General features: G+C 44.5%; 1 protein-coding gene across 1 annotated transcript; it reads left to right on the forward strand.

Annotated features, from left to right (window-relative positions):
* Positions 1-2,842: 2,842 nt before the first annotated feature.
* LOC102721824 (protein DETOXIFICATION 40-like) lies at positions 2,843-10,165 on the forward strand (the record flags this gene model as incomplete). The annotated part of the gene is made up of 8 exons (XM_040521772.1): positions 2,843-3,130; positions 6,135-6,766; positions 6,874-6,930; positions 7,004-7,242; positions 7,366-7,484; positions 8,177-8,263; positions 8,359-8,395; positions 10,146-10,165. Coding segments are annotated over exons 1-8 (1,479 nt in total), but the record flags the coding sequence as incomplete, so codon positions are not given.
* Between the last annotated feature and the right edge of the window lie 1,511 nt (positions 10,166-11,676).

Consider the following 11,676-nt stretch of genomic DNA (forward strand, 5'->3'; position numbering starts at 1 on the left):
CAACACCTCGGCCCACTTCTGCTCCTGAACCTTAGATGCCACCCGCACCTCCCCACATCGGCCCGCCCCTCTCATGTGCCTATGATTTTCCTCCTCTCAACCACACCACTAAAGAACGCAACCTATGTGTTCTAATTTTCTCTTTTAATAGACTCATTAGAGCATAGAGGGGGAGTAGGCGATTTCGTGGGTGCGCTGCGCTACACTGAGCAGGTTCGCTCGAGAAACAATGGACGATCTACGTGGCATGGTGGTCGTGGCAATGCATGCTAGGGAGGGAGATAGCGTGATTGAGACAAGATAGGGGAAGAGGTAAACTTAGGGTGTGTTTGGTTGATCGGATAGTTTTAGCTTAGCTCATGAGAAATATACGGGCTATACTCAACTAGGACGTGGGAATACAAGTGTGCCTTGTTTGGATGGTTGGCTGTCATGTATCTATCAGTTCGTTGTTTGGTTGATTATACTAAAGATATTAAATAAGCAGCATAAATAAAAAATATACTAAAAATGTTTAATGATCTCATAAGCAATTTATTGGATGTTACTTATCATTTTAATTATTAATATAATTTAATTAGCATCAACATGACTTAAATATATGCTAATCACTCGCTAATCTTGTCATTAGTTTGGCTAACTCGAGCCTAGTTCACTAGAAACCGAACCCACTTGCGTTTCCCATGGGCCAGATCAAGTACTCCCTCGAGAATCGTTTAAGCCAAGTTCAACACCTAAGTACGAGAAACCAAACAAATAGATGATGCACCTACCGGGCAAGGTTGAATCAAGTTTAGAAAACCAAACACGCCCTTAACGACGCATACCACTGACAAGATGGAGTAGTTTAGGTGTAGCCTCGAGATGTAGCTCAGCATCAAGGACATATATCTGACGATCAATCTGCCACGAGCGTTTGTTTAATTAAGGTCGTTTCCCTCTTACTTCCTTTGTGCATTTGCGCCAAATTGTGTACGTAATAATTTTTCATGCGACCGTGCTTGTAGATAATACGTATTTTGTTTGTTCCAAAATATATATACTTCTAAGGCCGCATTCGGGTGAGTAGAAGGGGTGTTAGAATATTTTTTAAAAAATATATTTTTTAACAGTTCGAAAAACGTATACGCGAAAAATGAGTGAATATGGGGTTAGGAGGGGGAGCCAAATTTGGCCTAACTTGTTTAGCGAAGACTAAAAAGGCATCAAAAGATTCACTTATACTATCTTTAGTGGTCAATGTAATATTTTTAAATTGGTCAGATTCTCTTTCAAGTCATCTAGCTGGCTTTAGAAGGATTGAAACAAGGGAAATGCTATATATCAGTGTACTGTCAGTACGTTATTGTCACAACCACAAATCAAGTGTATGGCGTCACTCCTTCAGAACAAACAAACCAATGTTGCGGTGTCCTTGGGCAAGACCCTTGCCTTCTGATCATGACAAACAATTTAATTAGGAATGCATGTAACCATCATCATATGACCATGTTTTAGTTTTTATTTTTATTTTTTCTTTATAACTTAAATAAAAAACGAAAATACTATATTACAGTCGACCATAAAACCTGACTGGCGGATGTTTATGGCGGTTAACAATGTCAGGCCTCGCCGAGGTGCTGTAGCAGCGTTTCGGCTGCGATGTCACTGCCGGTCGTCGGCGAAGAGCGCCACGACGGGGCTAGGGCCAGGGGCGCTGCAGCTGCCCTTGTGGGTGAGCAAGGTGAGGTGATTCTAAGGCAGACGAGGTCGATGGCGGAGGACTATGATAGGAGGAAGTACACCATGCTGAGCTCTAGCGGGTCATCCGGCCTGAATGGCCCTGCTTCGGCTGTGGCAGATGTGCACGACGGGCGATAGAACCCTTATGATATTGTTCATGCTACCACTAGTACCAGACATGATATTGTTCAGCTATCGTAAATAGTACATGAGGTAACATGTTACTTAAGAGGTACCATGTTACCCGAGTATGATGCTTTAAGGTATCATACACGATATATGTGAGATACCTGTTATCTAGACATGATACCATTTCTGATATATTTGAGGTTTTATACACGATACATGTGAGGTAGCATGTTACCTACGAAACAACATATTATTTAGACAAGGTAATATGACTAAAGCTTATTCTATTGTCTAATATGACTATAGCTTATTCTATTGTCTAACGGTACACCGTAGCGTAGCAGTCTGAAATAAATGAAATCATTATGATCGGTACAGAAATACTTATATCATGATATATATGTTTATGGAACAGAACAGATACTGCCATACGCTGCTTCGGCCTTCGGGGAGAGTTGTTTTCCTGGGCACGTGGTGTCAGAGATACAGGAGGTGCAAGTGTTCAAACTTCCCCCGGTAAACCCGGTGTTCGACACATTGTTTTTTACTCGAAACAAGAAATTGGGCGATCAAATGATCAATAATCCCGCATCACCGACTCTTGGGAGCTGACAACGGCCTGACAAGGCCAAGGCAAGTTGTATCCAAAATACAACTTCCAGACAAGGATATACAAGATGAAACGTTCTTTAAACAGGAGCGAACATGGCATGATGCAGTCTTGCCTCTTCTGTCCATCCTGCACTTGCCGCGGTCACGCGTTACGTCGTCAGTTCATTGCATCGGGCACCATGAATATATTTTGTATACATAAATAAATCTAGACAACGTTAGAAAATCTTATAATATAAAACCAAGTAAATACATATGTTGCTCTGATCTGTATTCAGTACCATCAATCTCAAGTTCAGGCTTCCAGCCATTTTTGTTCCATAGATCCTTTTTCCATTTTTTTTTCACTTCAGCTGCTAACATAGAGTAGCTAGCAAGCATGGCCGACAGCGGTGGCGGGGCGACCGACGAGCAGAGCCTGAGCGACCGGCTGGAGGACATTCTGGCCAACCGCGACGGCGTCCCGTGGGCGCGCCTCGCGTGGCGTGCGGCGGCGCTGGAGCTCAGGCTGCTTGCGCCGGTCGCCGCGCCGGCGGTGGTCGTGTACGCGATCAACAACGCGCTCTGCTTCTCCACGCTCGTCTTCTCCGGCCACCTCGGCAACCTCGAGCTCGCCGCCGCGTCGCTGGGAAACAACGGCATTCAGATCTTCGCCTACGGTCTCATGGTTCGTACTCAGCCACCACAATCTGTGTTTCTTCGTGATACTATCGTAGCATACAACCCCACTTCGATGCTGCCGTTAATTAATCGTACAATTCCACTGCCAAATTTAAAAAGGAAACAAAATAATAAAATTTAATTAATGCCATAATGTCGTTCAAATTGAGGCATAATGTCAATTTTGAAATTGCCATAATGTCTTTCAAATTGAGGCATTGAGCGAGTAGGGGTGGAAAAAAGAACTTAGGCTCGTGAGGTTGGTAAGGGCTTGGATTACACCGTTTTGGCTTATGGTTATAAGTCATATTTTGATTTTTTTACTTTAAGTTGATTTCGAAGTTTTTTCACCGATTTTTATTTTATAGGCTTGGTTTTTAAATCGTTATAGATACGTCTATACAAGTTTAGTCATAAATTATTTTCTATTTACAAATATTTTTTTACATTTTTCTTTTATTTAAAAAACCTAAAAGATGCCCTCCAAGATTAGCTCAAAAGATGAGCCCCCGATATTAGCTCAAAAGACAAGTGAGCCAAGGCCAAGCCTTCTTGCTAGCTCGTTTCCAAAACAAGCCCAGCCTAAGCTTTGTTTATTTCATGCGCAAATTTCGTCATATTCTAATGTAGATATTTTTGTTGTCCACTTGTTGTCATGTGGAGTTATTATTAATTAACTTGTGATTTATGATATGGATAGATCATAATTGAAGATGTCAACTTTTGATTTATCAACTTGTTTGGTATTTAGCCGTAATTTTGTTTACTCCATACAAATTATATCTTAAGAAGAAAAATTATATCCACATAGTTGATTCAAACAAAAGGCTCGAGAGGAGCTGGCTTTAGTAAGCTAGAAAATGAGCCGAAGTGAACCTATCTAGGGCTGAATGCCGAGCTAGCTCGGCTCGACTCGACTCACTATAGCTCGTTAGGTTAATGAACTAGCTTAGTTCGGCTCGTTACCTAAACAAGCCAGTAGACCAGCTCGGCTTGGCTTGTTAGCCAACTCGAACTAGCTTCTTAGGCTCGCAAGCCAATAAATTTACATGGATTCTTTGCACAGAAATTTTGCAATGACCATAAAAATATGTCAGAGATATGGGCCCGGGGTATCCATTGAGTGGTTGGCGCAAAGCGATTAAGGGCCCAGGAACTCCAAAGCCTGAGAGGGAAAGAGGGTCGAGCCCCAAAAAACTCGTGCCCCCGGAGGTTGGGCCGGGAAGGTGGTCGGCCAAACGGAGGGGTCGGGATGCTCCCGACCCCCTCGGTGCACGGCTCGAGCACCACGGGATCTACTGTGAGGCGGACATAGCCTTGGTGCCCAACTGAAGCATGCGTCGCCTGCAGGATGGGCGTGGACATGCACCTGCGCCACATTAAATGTCGCACAGGCACGCATGCGTCCCCTGTTCGCTTCCATAGAAAAAGAGGAGAAAATGGGACATGTGCCTTTGACAGGGCGGCAACGCCCCCATCATCACATGGACAGTCTGTCTCTACCCCGTCACCATCGCATTTAATGCAACGGACAGCCACGGAGAAAAGAGGGTGGCAACCCTGTTCAGACTGCTGGATCCGAGTGACCGTCGGTCCCAAGGTCTAACTGAAGAGACCATGCAGGAGAGGTCGTTGCCCCCTCCACCAAGTCTCTGACTAATGGGATCGAGCAAGGACGACACAGCCGCCTACTACACCTACCCACTGATGGATGGGACTGGTTGAGGGCAGTTTGACACCGGACAAGTCGCCACATCGTCGACCAAGCGTGATGATGGGCTGAAAGATGTAGCGTAATGATAGCATGTGCTTTGGTAGTCGGTAAGATCATGACGTTTGTGGTGTTCCCTGACTACTATAAAAGAAGGCCCTGCCCAACCATTAGAGAAAGAACAACAGAAGAAGACATAGCATAACTTTCCCTCAGAAGCCTTTACGTATTTACTCATATAGTGCTCAAGCAACAGGAGTAGGGCATTACGCCTCGTGGCGGCCCGAACTTGTATAATTCTTCGTGCACATTCTCTCGATCAGAGGGTTTTCTTGGACCCGACTCTGCACCCTGGGCCGAACTCAAAAGGGGTTTAGCGAACTCCCGCTCGAGGAGCTCAGCCTCCGACAAAATATAAATATAAAAAACATAATCCAAATTTAATTCAAATATGAAAAGACAATGTAAATTTAATTTCATGCCTCTACAATGTCATGATCAAGATTACTTAAATTATAAGTACCAAAGCATAAAGTAATCTAGAAAATTACTTTGATACGGCTTGTTTAGCTCATGAGCTGCTCGCGAGCTAGCTTGAGCTGCCTCGTTATCGCAAATGAGCTAAAACGTTGGCTTGGCTCATTATGAAGTCGTGGATTATCTTGCCAAAGCATTGTCTTGCCACGCCACACCACGATAAAAAAGTTGCGTGGTATCGTTGTCTTGCCACGCCGATGTTGATGGCGTGGCTAAAAGGTTCAGATTTGGAAATATTTTTTCCGGAGATTTAGTAATAAAATTATTTCTTAAAAAAATTTCTTGCGAACGAGCCCTAGAGCAACAACAGGGTTGAAGGTCACCGTTGACGCCTCCTCGATGGATGTGGGTACATGTGCCACGTAGGATCGCAAACCTCTTTTGAATGTGCTGGGGGTACTTCGTGTTGTTTACAAATTTCAGGCGATGTCAAATATCTACAGTAGTATGAGAGTAGAGAGAGTAAGGGCCTATTTAGATTCTAATATTTTCCAAAAACATTATATCGAACGTTTGGACATATTATACGTAGATAAAAAGAAAAACTAATTACACAATTAGGAGGAAAATCATGAGACGAATCTTTTGAGCCTAATTAATCTCCTAGTTTTTTTATTTATGTCTGAAAACTATTTTTAACATCTGGTCAAATCTTTAACGTGACATCTAAAAATTTTCTTTTCACGAACTAAAACACACCCTAATTCGTACCTTTGCAATAATCAAGAGGGGGTAAATCGGTCACAAACTTTTCTAATTTCAGCTGGGAATGGGCAGCGCCGTGGAGACCCTGTGTGGCCAGGCGTATGGTGCACACAAGTACGACATGCTCGGCATCTACATGCAGCGCTCGGTCATCCTCCTCACCGCCGTCGGCGTTCCGCTCGCGGCGGTCTACGCCCTCTCGCGGCCGATCCTCCTCCATCTCGGCCAGTCGCCGGCCATCGCCGACGCCGCCCAGCTCTTCATGTACGGCCTCATCCCGCAGATCTTCGCGTACGCCGCCAACTTCCCCATCCAGAAGTTCCTGCAGGCGCAGAGCATCGTGGCGCCCAGCGCCTACATCTCCGCGGCGGCGCTGGCGCTGCACCTGGTGCTCGGCTGGCTCGCCGTGTACAGGCTCCGCATGGGCCTCCTCGGCGCGTCGCTGGTGCTCAGCCTCAGCTGGTGGGCGGCCGTCGCGGCGCAGTTCGCGTACATCGTCGCCGGCGAGCGGTGCCGGAGGACGTGGACGGGGCTGTCGTGGCGGGCGTTCTCCGGCCTGCCGGGCTTCCTGAGGCTGTCGGCGTCGTCCGCCGTGATGCTCTGCCTCGAGACGTGGTACTACCAGGTCGTCGTCCTCGTCGCCGGGCTGCTTCCCGACCCGCAGCTTGCCCTCGACGCCCTCACTGTCTGGTGAGCACACGACACTATCTTGCATCCTACACCGTAGAGAACATGGACAATCTGGAGAAGTGGAGAGCAAAGCTTTCACCATTGATGGGTTCGCAACTTGCATGCAGCTTGACTCTGTTCGGGTGGATGTTCATGGTCTCCATTGGATTCAACGCTGCTGCCAGGTCTCTCTCTATCTCTGGACACGATTAGTACAATGTTGTGAAAATACTATCTATGAACTACTGTATCTTGCAGTGTTCGAGTTGGGAACGAGCTGGGTGCCGGCCACCCGAGGGCGGCCGCGTTCTCGGTGGTGGTGGTGACGGCGATGTCGCTGGCCATAACAGCCGCCATGGCCGCCATGTTCCTCGTCTTCCGTGGCTACGTCAGCTACATCTTCACCAGGGGAGAGGCCGTGGCGCGCGCCGTCTCTGACCTTGCCCCGCTGCTCGCCGCCACCATCGTCCTCAACGGCATCCAGCCGGTCCTCTCCGGTGAGTTAGAGCTACAGCACCTTGTACTGAATCAATCACGCTTGCTTCAGTAATTGCGAATGCAAATTAATTAGCGGGCTAAAACTCGTTCTTGTTTTTGTATTGTTGCTGATGCGACGTCAGGAGTGGCTGTTGGCTGTGGATGGCAGAGGTTTGTAGCCTTCGTGAATGTGGGATGCTACTACATCGTCGGCATTCCTGTTGGTGTTCTGCTCGGCTTCAGGTTCCATCTTGGAGCAAAGGTACTCCAATACATATGGTTCCTGTTGTGATCACTATAATATGATATTTGTTAAGACCTAACGGGTACCTGAGACCCGGTGGGCGTGGACGTGGATATGAAACTCTACCCACGGGCATACTCACGGACGAGTAAAAGTCAGGCTCGCTGGTATGCATGTGGGCGGATAAAACTTTTACCCGCACCTTACCCAGCCCACTACCATCTATAGTGACATATTTATAATTGAAAAATAATTTATGAATAAATTTTTTATATACATATTCTTAATGATTTAAAAGCTAATGCTGAAAAATAAATTATGGTAAAAACCTCCAATTCAACACTAAATTTAATATAAAAATTTAAAATTTACTACCTCCGTTTCATAATATAAGATGTTTGATTTTTTTTTGCTACGTTTGACCATTCATCTTATTTAAAAGTTTAGTATAAATATAAAAAAATGATAAGTCGTGCTTAAAATTTTTTTTGATAATAAAGTATGTCACAATCAAAATAAATAATATTTCCATAATTTTTTGAATAAGACAAATAGTCAAACATTGCAACCAGAAAAATCAAATATCTTACGTTATGAAACAGAGGGAATAGTTTATAAGTATAAGTAGAAGTAAAAAGATAGAGTTACCGTGTATAGGATGACTGTGAGAGTTTCGTTCAGAATTAACTTGTTGGGCGGTGAATTTTCAGGGCATCTGGGGTGGGATGCTCGGTGGCACCTGCATGCAGGCTCTGCTCTTGTCATGGACTATTTTTAGGGCCGACTGGAACAAAGAGGTATGCATATTATACAAGAAGAAACAGCAGATAGGCCACCATGCTGGTCTGAATTAAACGAACGTTCATCGCATTCTTAATGTATTGATGTGCAGGTGGATGAAACGAAGAAAAGATTGAACAAGTGGGAGGATAAGAAGCAGGAGGCAGCACCTTTGTGAATGTTGATTAAAGAGTGAAGTGCACCAGCGGTCTCTAAACTTGTATACATGTGTTATCTAGGTCTCTGAACTCTCAAAATGCATTTTTGGGTTCTCGAACTTGTCCGGGGGTGTCATATAGATCCAAACGAGCTCTAACCCGCTCCATCCGCTAACGTGGCATGCCACGGTGGCGTCTATGTGTTGGTGGTGTCATGTGGGTCCCACATGTCGGTTTCTCTCTCCTCCTTATTCTTTTCTCTCTCTTCTCGTAGGCGCCACCGTGGCATGCCACGTCAGCGGATGGAGCGGGTTAGAGCTCGTTTGGACCTATATGACACCCCGGATAAGTTCGGGGACCCAAAAATGTATTTTGAGAGTTTAGGGACCTAAATGACACATGCATACAAGTTAAGAGACCGCTGGTGCACTTTACTCTTCATTAAATGTTAGGGTCCAATCCAATATCTGGGGCTAGGAGATTTTGTTTAAGCTTTTAATCATATTAATCACCGGATGGTATACTCATTCAAAAGATTTCACAATTTATCCATATTTTATAGTGTAAATATGTGTTAAACTTAAAGGCTCCTGACATAAGTCATCAGAAATTAATTCTATAAAAACCATGTGCTACCTACCGTCTAATCGAGTAAAAACTCTATTCACAATGGGTTGATTTTATGAATTCTTATTAGTTTTCAAACATTTTTTATTTATTTTAAAACTAAAGCCTTCTAAAACTTTTTTTCAAATCCAAGCTTTTATTTCTACGCCCAAATAACAATGTCCTAGCGTGAGGTGGCCAAAATGTCAATGTCTAAAAATAAGTTTTGTGAGGGGTTATTTTTAAAAATAAAAAATATAAAAAAAGGCCCAAAAAATAAAAAAATTATAATTTTCGTTCAATGGTGGAGCACAAGTTTGTACAACCCGTCAGCATGGAGCTGACACTGTACAGTAGCGACCCACGATGTGAACCAGTAACAAGGCCAGGCAACCTCTCACGGTCTCACCCAAGACTGAGAAGACTGAGAAGTGGTTCCGCCAGATGTGGGGTGAACGGCCCATGATGCGTCATAGGTTAAATTCTGGTTTTCCAATAACAAATCCATATAATCTATACTAATATAAAAAAGGGAGGGGTTGAAATTTGTCAATGGTTACCCTAACAGAATTGACTCAGTCGATTTTTCACCGTTAGATCTACGGATCCGATGGCCCAAAACAATCTAAAATATCTCTCTCTTGCAATCGTACACAGGATACGCCCCCCTCACTACACACTCACGCCCAACACACCGTGAAATCTTGGTCGCCCTCCACTGGCTTCGTCCGCCACAAGTCTTCCCCCACGGCTTTGTCCGCTGCTGGCCACGCCAATGCCCACCTCCGCCACCCCAACACCGTCCGCAGCTGTCGCACCCACGCCGATGGTTTCTACCCGCTGCCGGTAGCGCCCACATCGCCGGCCGCCCCCACGCTCTCGGCCGACACCAAATCCCACCACCCCGACGCCGACTGTCACGCCCAGAAATTGCTCACACGAATTTCTGAACTTAATTGTGTATTAAAATCCCTGTCCAGAACAAGTCAGGGTACACAAAAAGACAATGTTGATTATATAACCATCGTTCTTAGAAATAAGTGAAAATAACACTTATTCTAATGTTAAATGCAACGGAAAGGTAGGTAGACTAGCTCCAGCGGGTACAGCTCTAGTCCACAGGCAAAGCTTCGACGACAGACCAGCTCACTCCTAGAGTCACCTCCATCGGACTCAACTTCTAACTCTGGAGGGGGAAATTGAGCAAGACTGAGTACAAACCACCGTACTCAACAAGTAGCACGGAATAGAGGGTAATAAATGATGCACAAGGATCAGCAAGGACAGGCTAGGGTTAGTTGCAATAAAGTAGCATTTGAATAAATAACAGAGATTAAATTGAATAAAGACAATTAAATAAATTAAAGAATAAGTAAATAACAGTTGTAAAATACCACCACACTGCTCAACGTTACACCACGTTGCGACAGGCCCAACCACTACTCAACGTTACACCACATTGCAGTAGTCCCAAGTGAAAGCCAGTTTACCCAAGTCATTAAAGGTTCATTAATCACACTGAAGCTGGGAGTCTGCCCGTAACCGTGAGCACGGCTATTCGAATAGATTTTACTCTGATCAGAGGTGTACTACTGTACCCACAAGACACGACTCCACTACACTTGAACGTGCGCCGACATACCACCACGGCATACCGGAAAGGAGACCGTGACAGGACCCATCACATAACCCTCCTTATTTAATCGCACCGCACTTCAGGTTTCACCCCCTCCTTTACACCAAGTCGGGCAGTCCCCTCTTGTGCCTTGGTAGATTCGGAAGCAGCAGAGGCTTTCGTTACACCACGATTGCCCGTCCATACTCCATCACACCTACCCTTGTCTTGGTACGTCAAATAGTTCGAAGCCATGCTTCAAATCCCACCTTACCCATTCGGCATGTGGTTAGCACTAAATTACTTCCAGGGTTTTCCGTGAACCGGTCCTTAATTGCCATGGGTGCGACTCTCAAAACCATGCACCCATAGCACACCATGAGCAATATTTTAGTTGACATTGACCCGAACCGGGTAATGAATCATAATTAATAGCTATTCAGAACTAGTAATGATTAAGTGTGATCCCATGAGCTACTTGTTCTAAGCTCGGCTTAGCATTAATCTAGGCCTAACTCTACTTAAGTTACCCCTGGTCTAACATGAAAAAAGTTGGATAAACAACGGCATAATAATAAGGATTACCCGAAAAATAAATACAGTAAATACTTTAATTAAAGCAATGCATATTTTAATAAATACAGCGGGGAATTTGTAATAGTTGGTTCAATATGATCAAAGATGAGTGCCATTTGTCTTGCTCTGGTCCTTGGGGAACTTCGGCGACGATCTCGAAATAAACCGGCGCTTCAACGGGGTCCGAATGTAAGCGACAAAGCACAAAAATAAATAAAATAGACACAAATTCTACTAAAACAGTAAAAGAAAGTATTTTTAATGGATTCTTGACAATTTTATGAATTTAATGAAATTTGAATGCGCCTAAACGGAGACTAGATGAATTAGTTATTTATTTTAGAAGTTTTCTCGATTTTTTAGCTAAACAGAAAAGTCCTAAATTAATTATTGCGCAATTAAATGGGGTGTTGACGTTAGCGAGGAGAGAGGAGCATGGCGCCAGCAAGTGGGGTCCACCTATCGGTGAGAGATG

This window comes from Oryza brachyantha, chromosome 3 (genome assembly GCF_000231095.2).
Source record: "Oryza brachyantha chromosome 3, ObraRS2, whole genome shotgun sequence".
Lineage (NCBI taxonomy): Eukaryota > Viridiplantae > Streptophyta > Magnoliopsida > Poales > Poaceae > Oryza > Oryza brachyantha.